We start from the raw sequence: 19,533 nt of genomic DNA on the forward strand, positions 1-19,533 counted from the left end.
GTATCAGTTAGCACTTTACCTTTCACAGTCATCTGCATGCTGACTTCACCACAACACTAACACAGCCACATGTTATTAACAGTCCAGGTGTTGTTTGATCCTCTGCACCTCCGCTTGTCTTATTCTGCCTTTTTACACACGCCTGGTTTCAGTACAGGGTTTGTGTGCCTGGATCTGACAGACATTTCAGATGCATCAGTATACCAGGGTGCATGCATTAGTCAGTGAGTTAGTTAGCTGATGTGAGAGGCTTGGTTTAAGGACCCAAGATTAAAAATTGGTGTTTCCATGACAAAGGAGGGCCTCGGCACCCGTGCATCCACAGCACTCACACACAAATTGAGAAAGAATATTCCCAGGCATGCTTCTAGCTTCACACTCTCTGCCTGGAGAGGTGTGTGTGCGTGTGTGTGTATGAGACAGAAAGAGAGAGGGGGGAGAGAGATTGTTGTCCTCTTTGGGCATCACAAACAATTGGGATATTTGGACCCATCAAGCTGAGAAAAAAAAGATTTTTTTTGTGTGTGTTTTATCGTTGCGCCTTTCTAAACCATAAGTCATACGCACACTGTGTTCAACACTTGTTTACACCAAACTAAACACATGCACAGTATATATGCATTCAAATATCCCACAATAACATTTATTTCTTCTCACGTCATAATTCTAACATGATGTGCATTCCGGCAAGTGAGAATTACATACATATAGAGCTGTCAAAGCGTCTCAGAGTTGTGTGTGTGTGTGTGTGTGTGTGCGTGCATGCACATGTGTGTCCCCGTGTTAGGTGTGGTGAGGAACAGCAGAGACTAGCACAGACTTCAATGCATGTCTGTTTCTAAGCATTTAACATGCAGGCTTTGTGAAGACAACTTTGAGGTGATGTGGCAAACGTTCTCCCACTATTCCACATCCTACCTTCACCCCAAGAGGAATCAAAGGTGTAATCCACCCTGAAGCAATTCCACCTGTTTATAACCTGCCTCTAATTACTTTTTATATATATATATATATATTTTTTTTTTTTTTTTTTTTTTTTTCATACTTAACTATTTTAATCTGATTTTAGGTATGATGTTTTCTCTTCTGTGATGCCAAAATATGATGATGAACATAAGGTTTACTGCAATCCCAAGTCTCCTTAAGGAAATAGATGAATATCATCTGCAACAATTTTTTGCTGTATTTTGTTTATCCAAAGTGCAGAATGACACATACACAATGCAGGAAACCTATAAAGACAAAACAGTAGAAAGGTGCAAAATACGCCCTTATGTCCTAATCAACAAACACCCACAGAGAATGCCAAGAAAGAAATGTGACTCTGACTTACTGAAGAAGGTCAAATATTCTAGCGGCAAGGACTATATCTATCCTCTACTGTCTTACTGTTACAGAAGTGTGCAGTGGTCCCTGGAGGCACTTGTTAAAAGAACTGGGTTTGTAAAGAATTGTGAAGAATGGAAAAAGAAGCAAATTTCTATACTTGGAGTTGCACTGTTACTGGTCAGGCATGTAAGGATGTGAATTACAAATGTTTTTTTTTTTTTTTTTTTTTTTTTTTTTTTTAGCAGAGCCAAACTTTTTTTTCTTTTTTTTTGCTTTAATGCTCAATGTGGATTGGTTCTTGGACCCCTTAGCAGGCGAACTACAAAAAATTTGGCTTAAAGTCATTTTAGAAGACGACTTAGACAACTAGACATTGCAAATATATACCCACAGATGCTGCGCTCATACTACACAACGAAGCAGTTTAATCGTTTAAATTATTTAACAGTCGGCTGGAAAAATACCACAATAACAGGACGATTTAAGTGCAGGTTATGAGGCAACAGCTGAATACACCTTGGTCATGTGATTACGGCTCTGAATTTCCCAGACTTTTAGAGCAAGAAGCAGGTTGAAACTCAAAATGCCTCACATGGCACCACTGATATGTACATGATGTTGTCTTGGCAGCTGAAACGCTGTCTCCATTTCAACATGTTGTCCTGAATAATGATGAAAGACATGCAGTCACAGCAGTAATACATCTTAAACAAAAACTGAGCATAAAAAGCTTTACAAGGTTATTTCTCATTACAGAATTTAATCTATTGAATTATATTAATATGTTAAGTATTATTACAAAATCCTTTAAAAATGCACGTAGAAAAGGTGCACATACTTTTTAAAGCCATCCTTACACTTGAGTACTTGCTATTATTACTCTCACCAGAGTTTGAATTATGTTCCAAATAAAACCTTAATTTTGGTATTTTGTTAGAGAACACAATATACCAAATATTACTTGTTTAAATATCTCCAAATTAAATAGAGTAAAAAATTAAACCCTACGATTGAAATATAGTGTCCGTATGCAAGCACACACAGGGGACAAGAAAGACGGGCTAAGTATGTAGCCTAAGGCTGTGTGAGTGTGCGAATGCATACATGAGTCCATGTTGTACTACATACATTTGTGGGTGCCAATTAAAACACTGACACATCTACACAGCGTCACCGTTCCAACATCTGATCCGAAGGCTCTTGTTAATACAACATAACAGGTTGAAAGCAGATATCTCTAATCCCAGACCTGCAATCGAGTCCAAACCCAGCGTGCCCATCTACAGCGTTATTCACTTGTGCACAAATGCAGGCACACACACTGAGGGGAAAAAAAGAAAAAAGAGATTTATACAGAGTCTCCTCAGAGAAAACTCACCACCAGAAAAATAAAAGACGAGGCAAGCTATCAAACTGACAATCACCGGGGAATCCCACCGCTTTCAAACAAATAAATATCTGCTTGTGCACCCATAAACACCCTCAGACTTGCTCTACCTCTCCTGCACACACACACACACACACATACACACAAACACACTGACACACATGTACATCATTCTCTTCCTGAGCTGAGGAATACAGTAGACACTGTAATTCACACCCCGTCTGAGCTAAACCAGAGATTTCATCTACAGGGGAAACACCAGGCTCCTCTATTGCCCCCAATTACTGGGGCCTGGAAGCAGAGTCAACAGCCACAGTTTTATACAATCACATCGTCTGGGAGGAAATCAGCCCCTTTTTGCTTCTGCTTTGAGCTGTGTGTTGCCGGCCAAAGCTTCAGCAAAAGCCACTTAAACTATCATATTCTGGGAGAGAGCAAAAATTACCTGAGCTCCTTGTGGAAAAGGATTTCATACAATTTCGCGCAGAGAGACGTCCTCCACATTATTCTTTTTCATGTATTACTTTGACTGAGATCAAACGGACACCTAAATCCTGAGAACACACAAGGGCTTGTGCTTGGTAGTTCATATTGTGTGTAGGAAAGCCTATAGGTTCAATTTGGGTGCAAACTGCTGTGCGCGTGTGTGTGGTTTGTGCTTGCCATTCTGCTCTCTGCGATCTCACTCGTATTGCCATTATACATCACAGCACAGCACCAGCGAGTGGTTGTGTCAAAAAGCCTGCCTTCCTCTCCGCCATATCTCATAGTTACCTCCCCTAACCAAATTACCCCCCAGCCCCCGCCTCACCCGCCCCCTTCTCCTGTAGACACTGAGAGATGAGCTTTAGAAACAGATGCCTCGAAAAGACAACAGAAATGTCCAGTAGCATTTGAGAAGAAATGAGCGTAAACAAGCACACTCAACAAAGATCCTTGCTGTCACACTTCTGCTGAAATCAAAGAAGCCATTTAGAAAATGAATGAGCAGCATTTATTCAATGAAAATGAAAATCTCTGACATTTTCCGATAAACACTTGTCCATTTTACTACTGTTTACCACCAGTGCAACATTTATAGCCAGTTCATCAAAGCTTTCACATTCAGAGAAAATCCTCTGGCACACAGGAAAGCAGCAAGGGGTGGTTTTGTTTGAAATAAGCAGCAGAACACAAGCAAAGAGCTGCCACTGCCAAGCAGGAAAAGAAAAGACAACCACCAACAAACTCACTCTTCATTAACAAACAAACAAACAAACAAACAAACCTCAGCCTGCACTTAGAAAAAAAAAGCAGAGCAGCATATTAAAGTTACACCTCCCTCTCTAGTAAGTAATTTTTTCCACCCCTACTTTCTGCATCCCAAGTGATCACATATAGCCAATGGAATAATTATTAGGCATTATTGAGAAAATAATTTTATAGTGTGTTACATTGTGTTTTGAGTCTTGCACCATCGAGGTACCTCAGTCAGTGCCATGTTATTTCAGTCATTGTTCCTTTAAATCAGTCTAAGCTGGTACAAGGTCTTAGCTAACGTGCATTATGTGAATCATCTGAACAATAAGAAATTTACTTTTTTGGGCAAAATGTACTCATGTGCTTCTGTTTTGGAGCACAAAAACTCATTCCTACTTCATCTGTGGACGGCAACACAACAGCACAAGATTTCATCAACATACAACAAAGTAGGATGTCAGGTTTGCACCTTGATGATTTATGCCTGTCTAGGTGCAGTTGTGGTTGTTGTAACTGTTTTCATTAAATATCCGACCCCATACCATCTTTTCACCATTTTCTACTACAAGATCAAAGCTGTGTGTGTGATCTTCCTCACGCAGACCTTGAGAGTAACATGATAAACTGGGCTCGCTGGTCATATTAGCAGGTAGAGTAGTCCGTGTAAGGCAACAACAGCTTGTGGCTCAGCCGGGGCTATGACCTCTATGCACTGTAGTGAAAAGGAAGGAGGGGGGGCGGACATGGAGAGGGCAAAAGAGAGATAAAGATGGATGGGCAGTGGAGGAATGAAGAACAGCAAGGAAAAAAAAACATCAGACACAGAGTTTCAGTCCAAAATATCAACCTAATCTGAGAACCCTTTTCTCCCTCTGTCAGGGAGACCTCTCCTCCCATCGACACCCACTGCAAGCATTTAGTTAGAGGTTGCTTAGATGAATTAACACTTCTAATGGTGAAAAAAGGATAATTAGGCCACTGAAAAAGGATCCAAACTACCAAGAAAAGTAGTTTGTCCATTCTCCCATGCAGAACTCGGAAGGGCCTCTGCAAAATGATTCCCTTAACTTAGCTATAACTCAGCTATAATAATCTGGTCACCTTCATCTGCAGGAATTATTAGACCACTTTGCTTTCCAACTGGACCAGTTTGGCGGGGACCCCGTGGAAGTGACAACCCTACAGTAACACTACTACTACTACAAAGACGGTGTGAGTAATACAGAATCCCACGAAACATTTGGAGGCAATGACAATTTTAGAGCTGATTGTGTTGAGTCATACTATGACACTATGAAACGCTTACTTTTCATTTTCAGTCCCAAAAATAGAGAATTGTGATTTGGCAGTGGACTAAAATGAGGATAAGGAAATGCCTAACACTACTGTATTTCCTGGTTCCTTTGTCCTATTTAAATTATCTGTGGTACAGTCTGTAAGTTGCCCTCTCTCAACCTCCTAACACTGATAGCATTAGTAGCTCTATAGATTTTTTTTTAACTACATTAAACCTTACATCAATTCAACAAGTCATATAGGCAATTACTTATACCAGTTAATATCCACTCCAAAACAGTAACCCCTGACAGCTCCCACAACTTGGCCCTTCAGTACAGGCATATGAACAGTGTGAATAGTCCCATTACATCTGATGACTGTCCCTGGGGCTCACGTCACTGCCTCAGGAAAGCCCGCAGTTGATTTGGCCCAAACACAACACCACCACACAAAAAGATTTGACAGTGATATTGGGAAGTAACAAACAGACTACGCACAGAGAGAGGAAGGCTGCCTGGCCATTGTGACTGACCCTAACCTGAGAAACTGCTTGACCAGACAGAGCCTCAGTTTAGCACAGAGTGGCTGCGGAAAGAGGCCAACACAGCAACAGAAGTGGGAGGTCACTCCGCTCTCAGAAGAAATGTGTGTGCTGCAAACACTGCCAAAACATTAGGAAAACATACTTCCCAAAATTGCAAAATAAATGTGATATCAAATATCTCATCCCTCGTACGCAACTCCAGTCATTGCTTGAAGAGTAAAGAGACTATGCCACATTAACTGCAAGTCCTCTGGGATCGCTGGACTATTCATTGATCAAATTTCCTTTGAGCGATTCATAATTGAACAGATGTTATTCTTTATTTATTGTATTGTCATGTTCTGCTTTGGCCACAAATACTGTGGTACTTCATGCTCAGCTGAACTGAAAAAAAAAAAACAAAAAAAAAAAAACGAAAGGTTACACAGGGAAACCTGTACACACATCTCTGTACAGACCTAGATACCCGCACACACACACACCATGCAAACAGACAGACAGTTGGAGAGGAAGGGCACCAAAGCTAGTCCCAGAAAAGAGTTTTTTTTCCCCAACCGGTGAGGGAAATGAAGAGATAGGATGGGAAAGAGACGGAGGTGGATGGCAGCTTCATGCTGTCACACACCAGCAAAAAGGACAGAGAGGAGGGCCCTGTCACATCGCATCAGAGTCAGCTGCAGCCACACCCGCTCTGCAAGCATACACCCTGCTGCTGGGAGAGGAGAAGAGAGGAGGAGAGGAGAGGACAACTAGAGCATAAAGCAAGGGAAAAAAGAACATCCCCTCTTGTTTCTATCCCTCCGTTACTCTCTCCTCTCCAGCGAGCCTCATTTCAATTGCATCTCATTCCTCATCTAGTCTGCCTCGCATCCAGCAATCTCCCTCCACTCTCACCACGATGCCAGTTTCCCCTGATTTGGCCACAATGGGGACTTGTGTGGTGGATCTCAGCCTTGGGACAGAGCTACTAGACACAGTCTGAGTGGTGGTGGTTGCGTGTGTAGGAGTGGGTGGAAGTGGGGAGACAGCACAGAAAAGGGAGAAAGAGGATTAGAAATGAACTGTGGAGATAGAGCACAACCTGACAATAAGTCCCCTTTCCCCAGTGTGTCTGTGTCTGAATGTCAGTGTGTGTGAAAGAGAGAGGCGAAGGATTAGCTTGTGAGAAAAAAAAAATCATTTCCCTTTGTGTTCCAAGTGATGCTGTCAATCATCGCACTGTAAGAGAAACCGTGTGTGTGTGTGTGTGTGTGTGTGTGTGTGTGTGTGTGTGTGTGTGTTAAAATGGCAGCTACGAGGACGCCCAGTTTTGGCTATGGCCGTAAACATAACCAATAATAGACAAAGTCTGACAGCAAAGCTATTTTATCATTTATCTTTTGCGCCTTCATTCCTATTTTAATAGCTGAGCACTTAATGCATACATTAAGTCACACACTCCCGACTCTCAATGACTACTGAGTTATCTCGGTGTATGAGACGTACACAGCACTTACATAAAGGCACAAACATACACGGTGTAGCCGTAAAGAGCTTGCCATAAACATGCTTCTTTATTGATCCCTGCTGGGCTTTTTCTTTCCTCTTTTTAGCAAGGTCAGAGGTCAGGGCTGGCTACAAGCCACAGCTTGGTGCTGGTAAGGACTTTTGCTCAAGGACACTTCAGCATAGCAGAAGCGATGAGAGGACTTGAATCAGATTCTTGCAAAAAGGGCCGGGCAATACACAGTAAACCATACAAACACAACAGATAATTTTAGGAACTTCAATATACTACTGATAAGTCACATCTTTGACAACACGCTAATAACCCATTCCCAACACAAGAATGAGGCTGTTTGTGACCAATCACTTGGCAGTCTCAAACAGGACGAGGCTAATGTTACTTTAATTTTGACACGAAACAGATACAAAGATGGGAAATACCACTAAATAAGTTAATCACCTGAAACATTACTATCTAATGATGTACACACAATACAGGCACTTTACCGGTAATTAGACCTATCCCCTGGAACAAGCAGTGACCCCTGCAACAAACCATAATATTACTATTTGCTTTCCCTAGTGTTAATGCATCACATGTGCAGTTTTTTTTGTTTTTTTAAATATGGTGCTGCTAGGTATCATCATAAATTAGGGATTTTAACTGGTGAATGTGACAGACATTGTAAAATTTGTCTCTTCATGTATAATTTCCTAGATTTTCTGTTTTCTGTGTATTATAAAATAAATACAGATATTGACTGATATGGAAGACATTATTGTGATAATATTTCTGCCATATCGCCCAGCCCCACTTGCTGACTCTTATCACCCTGCTTTTGTGAGTGTTGATAAGGGGCTTGGCCCTGTCCCTGATTCAGAGGATACATCCTGCACACCTTTGAAGTCCGACTATACAGTAACTCAATCTCACACAGAGCTATACATGGACAAGGTCATCTCAAAGTCTCCATTACATCTTGGCAAACAGATTATATAATTGTAAGGCAGTATCCAAAGCTTTCCTTGTACACACTGGCAGACGATCAGTCACAGTGATCAAAGCGCTAGATGTGTTTCTTTGTTTCTGCTGCTTCACTCCAGCCCCCACAGAGTCAGTTATTAGAATACAATATATTATTATATAATATATTACATGGTACACTAACAATTCCCGAGGTCCTCATGAACTGGCAAAAAACCCCAAACATAATACACTGGGAGAGAAAAAGTGATTATTTCTCTACAGCAGAAAACAAAAACAGGCAGCCTTAGTAAGATGAGGAGGGTGTGAGTTTCTGTTATGAGGTGCGATTCTTGCCGCTTAGCTGCCTGCTGCACTGAGCACCAAGCAAAATGATTTTCAACCATAGATACAGCATGCAGACAGGCAGACAGACAGGATCTGTTCCATTAAGGGACACTGCTAACGGAAAACACAAACAAGACAGCTCAACAATTCAACCCAGGGGAAGAACAAATACAACTAATTAGATCAAGCTAGGGCAAAATGCACATATTTTTTAGAGTGTAAGGTTCAAGTATACATTTACGTAGTGAAAACCACTAAAAGGCAAAGTAGTGTGCCAGCTTCTAGAGGCAGGAAAGTGACTTTAGCTTAGACGAAGGGACAATAAAAAGCAAATTCTTCATGCTAATCAAGAAAAGTCTGAGCACTGAGCAGGTGGTGATGGTTATGATGTTGCTGTGGTTCTTGTTCAGGTTTGGGCACATTAAGATTTCACCGAGCACTGCCTCCCTCCCCCTTTGTGTTCCTCTCACGCCCCCCCCCCCAACTCCCGAAGCTCCCTCCTTTCTGTCTCTTTCCTTCTCTCTCATGTTGTGTTTTGTTTGTGAGGATTATGTGGGGAAAACTTCCAGACGAATGGAAGCTTTAAGAGTACAAAGCCACCTGTGTGGTGGCTGGGAGGTAAAACAGCGTGGCCATGGGAGACATGGGCCGGGTCAACCACGGGTAGGCAAGCAGAAGGCTTGTTAAGGAGCTAGAGCACGGGGACGATGTCTCATACTGTTTCCAAGATCCTCCACAGATGCTGCTAAGGCCGGTTAGCTTGAGAACTGCTGATGTGGCTAGGATCGATCAGTTTTCCTGCACAGCCCTGTGGCCTGTGGGACCGACTGGTTGACTGGCTGGCTGACTGACTGGCTGACTGACTGACTGACTGACTGATGCACTGGTGGTGGCTGTCCGGCAGGCAAGAAAAAACAATACCAACAAGGCCTGGTCTATTTTCTATTTTATTACTTATTTTATTTCCATTGACTCTGCAGAATAATGTTGTTATCCATTTTGTATCTTACTGCCCTTTTGGCCCATCTGGATTTCATAGATTTAATTATATTTTAGTCCCTGTAACATCACACTTGCTCTCCACATTGTGACCCCTTATTCTTTACAATGTATAAGACATAATGGGCAAGATTTTTCATCCTGACCTTGATATATGTTTTGTCCATTCTTCCTCCACACATGGCAATCACAGAGGAAAAGCCACAGCATGTTTGCATTTAAGTGGGGATCATTGCTGTTTGAAAATAAAACTGTGCACAGAAAACACGCACACATACATAAACTCAACACACGCAGACATATGGTATGACTTTCCAAGATTCATGCCTAGCCAGTCTGCACTTCTCAGTAAACATTCATCATTTTCCTTTCTGGAGAATCTGCACTCACCTAAACATTTGGGGATGGAGGTGGAGTCAATCTCCTCATGCGAGCTTGTGACCGGCTCAGCCGTGTAAAAATAACAAGTGCATTCAAATGCACAGAGACCCTGAACTGCTCCTGATGCTCTGCTCTGGTAAGACAGAGTGAAATTCTAGAATTCTAGAATCTACACCGCAATGACATCACAGAGCCCACGCTTCATTCTGACATCACAGGTGTGATTCTGCCATCTCCGCGCCGCTCAAGCTCATCTCAGCGTCAAATCTAAATAACCTGCTGTTATCATGACATCGTAGAGGAGTTTCCCTATAATCACTGGGGTTCCACTGCTCTTTTTTTCCCCCTCACGTGAATCCTGTTATTTCAGCCACTCAAACAGACCGTGTGCTCTGAGCCAGCACTCTGTGAATGACAGAGAGCGAGAGGAAAGAGAGGCAAGGGAGCTGGTTAAGTGCACTGAGTGAGCGGCAGTAATCACAGCTCTGGTAAAAGCACTCTTTTGCTCTGTACAGCGTTCCTCAGAATGGGTCTGCTCTCTGTCTGACTCTCTCTCTCTCTCTCTCTCTCTCTCTCTCTCTCTCTCTCTCTCTCTCTCTCTCTCTCTCTCTCTCTCTCTCTCTCTCTCTCTCTCTCTCCCTCTCTCTCTTCCTCTATTTCTCTCTCTGTCTGATAATAGCTCTAGATTGAGTAATTGTGTGTTTGAGTGGAGCTACACTGCAGGGTGGAACCTGCAATCAGATACCGAGAACACGTTTCTCTCTCTCTCTCTCTCTCTCTCGCCGTCTGTATCTCCATTCATACTGTGCCTCAGCAGTCTGGCCTCTCCACACCCGGCCCTCCCTCCAGCCCTGCAGTTCCTGCAGGCCCTCACCCCCTCCACCGTTTTTTTTTTTTTTTTTTTTTTCCTTTCCTCTACACACATCCTACTCTATACAGCCAGTGAGGGCTAGGGTCAATAACAGCTGTGCGGCGTGCTGTAATTGATGTCATCATTTCAATTTGAGCTGATTACAGTTGAGAGCTGCTTATCGTGTGACCCGGGGTGGAATAACACACTGCAGGGCCCAGTGAGCTGCCATGCCTGACCAAGCTTAACTGCCGGGCTGGCTGGATGGATGGATGGGTTGGCTAAGCCCAGGGCTGCCTTCTCTATTGACTCCTAATGTGGAGGTAATGACTGAGCGTATTCCAGGGGCATGGCTGGCGCAAGTGTCTGTGTCACTGGCATTTAGTGTAGTTCTGGGGCCATTATTGTGATTGGCCTGCCCCTCTGTCAACACACTCGCACATGATTAAGCTTTCTACTGGCACAGAACTTAGTGTATGCGTATGTGTGTGTATACACACTTGTACTTCTACCTTTGTGAGGACCAAGCTGACTTATAAGCCTTACGGAGTAAGGACATTTTGGGAAAGTGAGGTGACAGGTTAGAATAAGGGTCAGGTTAGGGTTGGGGTTAAACATTCAGTTGTGATGGTTAAGGTTAAAGTGAGCAGCAAGGGGATGCATTACGACAATGACGGGTCCCCATACATGTAGTATAACAACAATGTCTGTGTACACAACAGTATTCATACTGTGTGTGTGTAATGGCTGATGTTAGGAATCTTTACAACCTTTCTAATTTTAGTCACATTACAATCACAATATCATTACACTGAATTAGTCTTATTACCTTGAGGATACCTCTTTACAGTATTGGCAAAGAAAGTACCATCTCCAAGCACCCAGCCACAGAAAAGAAATAAATAAAACACCTGTCAATACTTTGACATTTCACCTAGCCGTTGATGTCTGAGTCTTTACAATAAAAGCACCAAAATAATACCACTGCCCTCCAGCACCCCTGCTGTGCACTAATAACACACAGGAACTGATTGAAGCACATAGCCATACATAAATACGGCATATTGGAATATACAAAGGGCCACACCTGTGCAGGATAAGGGCTAATTATCTGCCACTTATCTATGCAAATAACAAGCATAAAATATCTCCTGGTTAATAAGATGTAGATCTAGCTCCTTGGCTCTAAACATTTTTTTTCCTGAATAGACAGCGGGCAATACCCTTAACCCTAAACACCACTTGTCTGATCAACACTTGGGAGCAGAGCTGCTGCTAAAAACAGACAAAGACGGCTCACTAAAGAAACACTGTCTCTCGCTGTCTCTTTTTTGCTCTGAATCTGTGGGTGTTGGGGAGCAAAAAAGCTGTCTGCCACATTCTTTTTCTTTCTCTTTCTCTGTCATTTTCCTGACTCTTTTAATACCATCATTAGGAGAGCTCTCCTGCTTGCTGCTACCGCTGCTGGCCAAGAAACACGAGACAGAGAGAGCGAGAGAAGAGAGCAAGAGAAGCAAGGGGTGGAAACAATAAGAGAAAAGTGTGCACAGGTTTTTGTCATGCAGCGAGGCAAAGATGGTTCAGGAGAACTTTGCTTTTCGTTGCTGTCTGTCCCTGCCATTTGTCTGAGTGTCTGACCGACCATACTGTTTACGGGATTGCCTGTGTTGGAGCTCACAGTTCCCACACAGCAGAGGTGCGCAGTGTGTTTACTGCATGTATGTGTGCAGGTGTACAATGTATCACAGCTGTGGAAACGCACATCTTGTCATCCAGGTGTGCATCCACCTGGATTTTAGGAGCAAACCCCAAAATGACAGGTAACACACTTCCTCCTTTACAGATCCGTAACAAACTTCTCAGCCAGCTGGATCTCATTTCTGGTCTGCGTGCACGCCTATCGGCTCCACAGAGCTGCGTGACCTTCTGTTCCCACGGTAACCCGAAACTGCCCTGCCATTTGTCAGAACCCGCTGATTATCTCAGGTGCTGTGGCCCATCTGGAAGACTGGAAGCCTCATGCTAGACATGGATATCTGGATGTGAAGCACTTCAGCGAGAGCATGTGTTCGTGTGTATGTGTCAACTGAGTACAGCGTGAATTTGTCTCTCATCCTGCAACATTAAAGCTGTGATATGTATGACAACGTTACCTGTTGTGAGACACTTTGCTTCACAAACCTGTTATGGTTTGGTTAAAAAGTTAAATATCTCCTGGTTGAAGATGAGGACGTTGAAGATTTTCAAAAGAACTTTACTCCATTACCTTCTGTCTATCCATTCTTTTTCCATTTTACTCTTTGCACTTTTCTATTCAAGATTCTTCTCTTTCTTTGCCTGAGTCTCTTTTTAAATTCTTGCTGGGTCGCACTGGTGAATGCTGAGCACTTAAAGTTTAGAACAGGTCACACATAATACTAATCACTCAAAAGAATCTCTGTTTCTCTCTGTGTTTTTGGCTACTTAAATAATAAACCACTTCCCCTTCTTAAATCATGCACCGCATGAGCCTAACAGTGAGCGTCATCAAGAACCTGCTCAGATTGGGTTTTAGTAAACAGGGCTCATAAACAGTGTAAGTAGCAACTTTCAAAAGCAAGAGAAAAAAGAAACTTCAGTAAATAAGTGACACTGATTTATATGATGAAAATGGATACACTTCCAAAGTGAAAATTAATGCATCTCTGGAGAGAGTTTAACAGTGTTGCTCTCAGACAGTGTAAGGACACTGTGTACAGTGTGACAGTCCCCACTTACGTACTTCAGTAGCTCACAATGACAAATTTTTTTTATCCTGAAAAAATGAAACAGCAGTAATTTTGCAACTCCCGCTCTTCCATCAATTTGTCTCTCTGTCTGTTCTGAAAATAGGAAAAGCAGGAGCTCAGCTGACACTCAACATCTCAAAGATCCCAAAAAGACACACTCACATGAATGCACTTCACCTCACACCCACATGTAGACAAAATCCGGCCAAAACAGCTAACAACCCCCACATCGCTGAACACTGTAGGTGAGGCTAGGAGAAAGACCACAAGTGAGGTCAGGGATTCAGACACACACACACACACATTTGCGTGGCGTCAGTTCAAGAATTGAGGTCCTGGTATTTTGTTCCAGCATTTGCACATATGCACAAATAAGTATTCATAGACACGCACATACAAACACTTGACACACCATGCATCAAGTGAAAACCTTCTAAGCTTATGACTTTTTATTTTGTTTGATTCATGCAGTCCCCTATTCTGCAGCACACACACACGCACACACACACACACACACACACAGTCTCAGCTGCAGTTTCATTTCATTTTGCCCTGCACCCATCTAGGACTAAAAACACATGCGCACACACACAAACACACAGCACGCTCCCCAGTTCTCATTCTGTACAGTGTACTGCCTCCTCTCAACCGTCCAGAGAACTAACCAGCTGATCGCAGCTTCTGTTCACAGAAATCCAATTCCCTCCAAAGGTAATTTGTCCATTCAAAGATTTTCCTTTTTCCTTCTGCTCTCTCTTTCTCTCTTATTTATTCTGGTCATTTGTTACTTCTTGAAATCTATACCCTTTGCCCTCTTTGTTTTCCCTCCTCTACCTCTTCATCACTTTTTTTTTTTTTTTTTTGTACTTTGGTTTGAACCCTATCTGCCCCTTTCTTGGCTCTCTCCCTTCTTCCCCTCATCACACACCCTGGACCACAGCCAGCAAGATGTTCTGGGCTGTAAATGGCAACACAGGGCAGAAAAGGCCCTATCCAGGTGTCTGGGTCACTGAGGAAGTGGGCACAGCAGGGCAGAGCTGGGCTACGTGGCTCAGCTAGGTTTAGAAAGGCAGATACGGACAGAGCTAAGCAGAGCCTGACAGAACTTGGCTCTATTTCTTGGCATGCCTGAGGAGGTTGTAAGAATTGATTAGCAATGACATGAGCTGTTCAAGGGCGGAGAGAAACAAATTAAATATAAGAGGACAGCACTAATGTGATTATTAAATGGATTTTTTTTTTTGTTTAAACTACTCAGTCTTATAAATTTTTACCATGGGTAAAATCATGGTTAAAAATCATAACTTTAAGTATTAGAGATACATGTGTATCAGTTCTAAAGGGGGACATTTTGAAAATAACATGATTTTAATAACATGATTTGTAAACTGGAAAAGGGTTTGATTTGGGTCATCATTTCTGCCCGTACCAGAGATGGACGACAAAATCTACACTCCTTGCTCTGTGCAGAAATATATACTTAAGTTTAGCTCAAGCTAATATGGGCAATAATTGGTCAAAAAATTGCATTCTTATGAAATTCCCTGTGCAGTTCTTAAGTTGTTGTTTATTTCTAAGCTGTGGAGAAGGTAAGGTAAAACAAAGATTTTACAAAGATTTGTCTTCAACTCAGACTGCTGAAGCATCACATTTAGATTTAATGTTGGCCTGTGCAGTTTTTTTTTCCGCCTAAGTGCATTGTGGGAATCCTTGAGGCCGCACAAACATGCTGAATGCGTTTCCTTTGTAAAGCCAATGTTTTAAATATATTTTGTGTATTGTTTACCTTGATGTTTGCTATCTTGCTCTTCCTCTTCCTTGCCTTTGTTGCCGCATTGCTACGTGTTTTTTGCGCCTTACCACCACCGACGACATATCGACCAGTGGAATAGTGTAGAACTGGCAACAGCAACGTGCACTGTCACCCGCATGCTTGTGTGTGTGTGTGCGTGTCCGACCTTGTTTGCCTTCATAATCAAACAAAACAGGGACCCACTTATAAAAACACTGCTCCATAGCACCACTAGTGGTCAAAAACTGCACTATGTACCTTTAAGAATGCACAGGGCAGTGAGCAGCACTGACTAGTAATCTGTTAACTGTAACCAACTACACTTTGACATTAACCTTTCCTAGAAATTGCCAATAGGTGCTAGAATAACAGGCAGCAGCAGCAGCAGCGACTTGCTGCTGACTGGTGTCTGGCTAAGTGAGCCTGTCAGACCTGTGCTGTCCTGGCTCCCTGCCTGCTCTCTCAGCTGCTCACTCAGTCCCCAGTGTCCTCAACCCTAAACGGATCCAGTTGCTGCTACTCAGCTCCAATGGTGGGCTGATCTGGCTGACTAATGAACACTTTGCCTAATAAGGGGAACTCCTCCCCCCAGTCTTAGCATTCCCTGTACACATCCTCTCCCCCTTTTTACACCTATTTCCTGGCCTTTTTTTTTTTTTTTTTTACTCTGCCCCCGAGGCTTGTCTCTTACATTTGCCCCCTCCACCTCCTCCTCAGGCGCTGGCCTCCATCCTTCTGCATCCTCTCAGCTGAGCAGCTCCTGTGCACAGTCTTCACACTGTCTAAATCTCACTTCTCTCCTTTGCTGACAGTCATTCACCAAATGTTTGCCATCGCTTTTCCCTTTCATCAATTCATCCTCAGTTCTATTAAAAGCATTTACCATTCAGGCTCTGTGAGCAACTGTTGTGCAACCAAAATATTTTATGGTGGTAGTTTCAATTCATATGCTATTGTAGTGCCAGCTATTCATCCAGTGCTTCTTTATCTGTGTGTATTGAGCAGTACAAACCAGCTAAATGTTATTCTAAAAGAGTTGTGCTGAGATTACATGAGTAAACTAAAAGAAGCAGAGGACAGAGGAATTAAAAAAATGACTCAGGTATTTCTCACGACAGGCCTGGTGTTACAACCAGTTTAGGAGACAACAGGGAGAGCAGCAGTTTAAATCATAAGTTTGACCCCATGACAACCTCTGAGCTGTGGTGTCAACCAGAGAGACTCACCAGGGACACTTACAGGGTAGAGGGGCAAAAATCTCTTGCTAGCTGGTTGCATCTTGGTTGCATCTTGTAGGCTCCCCTACAAACTCATGCAACATGCAACATCTGTCCCTCTGTCCGCAGACACCTTCACAGCAAACTCAGTGAACACTAGCCAGAACGTTAAAAGCGCAGGCAATGCAGGTTGTTCACTCACCAGGCCGTCGCAGTTGCTGATAGCCACAGAGGCCCCTGGTGTGTCTGTGACGTCACCCACGTACAGGCATTCATCGTGCAGTGGTTCAGAGTGCCGGGTGCTGTCGCTGTCATCACGCCACTCCATCTTGGCTCCGGGGGCCACCAACCTGGCATTGTGGCGCAGGCGCAGGTGGAACTCCCGGCCGAAGACGGTGACATTGTAGTACAGCCTTTCCTGACGGGCCACGGGTTCTTGGTCCTCCTCGACTCCTCTTGGTCCTTCCCACTCATCATTGCCTACTCCTACCTCCCTCCTCCGGCGCCTACGGGACTGCCCTCCTGCCATGTGGACAGCCGAGACAGCGTGTGACAGGAAGTGGCCCTCTGCGTCCACACTGATTGGCCTCACCAGTCCATACTCCCCCAGGACATGCTGCAGGGAGTCTGGGAACAGGACAGTTTGGCAGAGGGGGAGAGGGTAATAGTTGGGAGCAGAGTGGAGAGGATGAGGCAGGAGCAGGTGGGTCAGAGGAACGGATTGTTTTTTGGTGAGTAAGACATGAAAATGTGGGAGAGGGTGGAAATGAATAACAGAGGTTGAAGATAAGAAAAAAGCAAAGAATGGAGAGGAGGAGACATCATGGGAGAAGCATGGGGGATAAACAGTGGAGGAAAATGGGGAATCATGGGTAGAGGGTGAACGGGAGGATGGAAAAATAAGAGGAGGGAGGGGAAAAAATAAAGCATTAGAAAAATGTCAGACACGCCATGGAATTATTTATTCCTTATTCCAAGTTGCGTCACAGGGAGTACAATAATAAATAAAAGCAATAAAAGCAATACCTTTCACACACACACATAACCACACACACACACATACACACACAGCCCCACCCATGAACCCAAAGGCGACCCCGGTGCTCGGCAGTGCGCGTTTGGAAACGGCAGCCTCAGCAGAGCGCGCTGCGCTCCTGACACCTTCTGTGCCCTTCCACCGTCAACAGAAAAGCCAGTACAAGATCAAGGTGCTAATTGCGGCTTTCTCACGCTGTTTTCTCACTGTCAGGCTGCTCGATCCGAGAGAAATTTCTATAACCTCTACAGCGACTGAATTAGAAAAAAAAAAAAAACCTGATCCGACAACTGAAACTGACATTCCCCCTTGTAAAGTGGCTTTTATTGACATGATACACACTGGATTGTATTCTGCAGTCATTTACTCTATCACCACCGTCAACATCATTATCAGCATTATTAATGCATCTTAATTACACTACCACACTGAGTAAAATATATGCGTTCTGAAATGACTCCTACAGACAGTCCATGCGTCTAATATTTTCTAGGATCGAGGAACATTTCTCTCGTTCACGTGTGCCAGTGACAGCACAGGTGCATTTTAGAGGCGACCTGAGTGATGCTCCCTGCGCCCACACACACACACACACACACACACACGCACAGAGCCAAGGCCACTTAATGCCATCACAGAGTCAGGGGCAGTTATGCTATCGCCTTGTATGTGGTTCTCAGGAGCACAGTCTTATATATATAATTTATAAAGTTTGCTGATTGATAAAGCCAAACACACACTGCTTATATTTCTTGAGCTCGCATGTTGGAGGAATGATTTGATAATAGTGTGATCAATAAGCCGACATCCGACTCCAGCGTCCTGTGACAGATCGATAGATGCGACAGCGGCCGAATCAGATAATGTTAGGCTACTTCCCTGCAAAATCCGACAGTAAAACCAGTGCATCTGATGCCCAGTTTACACCCCAGATAACATTACCCCCCCACCCCGGCTCCCAAATGGGGAAAAAAGCAAATCACAACACTGCTTGCACTGCTGAGGGACCTCCGGAAAGTCCCTGCAAACACCACAGCAGGACACACAGAAGTTGCAAATGCGTCCCACAATGTTGTTTGCAAGAACTGCAAAAGCGTGGCAGAAATCAAACACGAGCGGGAGAAACCGGACAGTGCTCCTGCCGTTAATACGCTGAGCTCCACTTCCAGTGAGCGCGTGAAGATCCCCGTGCAGCCCTGCTGATAAGAGATCAGCAGATACGGCGCACAACATAAACACTGACCACGTTTAAGTGTAGCCTACTGTACGTACCAACGCTACTGGCGATGTAAAGGCCGCTGGTGTGCAGCAGAAAGGCCGGTAGAATAATTAGGACAGTAAATCCAGGCGAGAGACCCATGGCAGCTCCGAACTGCGCAGGTGAGAGAGTGGGACTCCGGGCTCCAGTGTGGTGAAGTTCCCCGCCTGGCGCGACCAGCCACGCCACGACAGCAACAGCACAGCAGCCCGCAACTAGACTGCCAAGTGCACCGGGAGAGACGAGCTCTCCTCCCCTCTCTCGCTCTCTCTCTCTCTCTCTCTCTCTCTCTCTCTCTCTCCCACTCACACACTCTCACTCAACTCTCCTCCTCTATGTCTCTCTCTCTTTCTCTCAACTCCTCTCTCTCATTGTGCGTGATCCCCCACTCCTTTGCCTTAGTGTTCTGACAACTCCCCGACTCACTCTCTCTCTCTACACACACACGCACACAAACACACGCGCGCACACACACACACACCGGGCACCGGGCGCCCACACACTCCCCGTGTGTCTCGGCTGTGTGAGATGAGAGGATATTTCAGAGAGCGCTGGCCGTGCTGCGGACTCACTGCCTGACTGACTGACAGGCCTGCTGACAGCTCGCATCGACAAGAAATGCAGTGAAATTAACAAGCGAAGCTGCTTTATCACTCCT

The 19,533-nt window shown here is 44.0% G+C and overlaps 1 protein-coding gene across 2 annotated transcripts in view; it reads right to left on the bottom strand.

Moving 5' to 3' along the window:
- Positions 1-18,977, bottom strand: part of LOC121188927 (A disintegrin and metalloproteinase with thrombospondin motifs 2-like) — a 106,775-nt gene extending 87,798 nt beyond the window's left edge. The window contains exons 1-3 of one of the 2 annotated variants that reach the window (XM_041048872.1): positions 18,890-18,977; positions 17,052-17,208; positions 16,784-16,994 (exon numbers count right to left, since the gene is read on the bottom strand). In XM_041048872.1, the coding sequence (XP_040904806.1) occupies positions 16,784-16,994; positions 17,052-17,208; positions 18,890-18,977 (456 nt within the window). Of the gene's footprint in view, positions 1-16,783; positions 16,995-17,051; positions 17,209-18,889 lie in introns of those variants that run through there. The other variant, XM_041048873.1, reaches the window with a different exon arrangement.
- Between the last annotated feature and the right edge of the window lie 556 nt (positions 18,978-19,533).

Source organism: Toxotes jaculatrix, chromosome 10 (genome assembly GCF_017976425.1).
Source record: "Toxotes jaculatrix isolate fToxJac2 chromosome 10, fToxJac2.pri, whole genome shotgun sequence".
Classification (NCBI taxonomy): Eukaryota; Metazoa; Chordata; class Actinopteri; family Toxotidae; genus Toxotes; species Toxotes jaculatrix.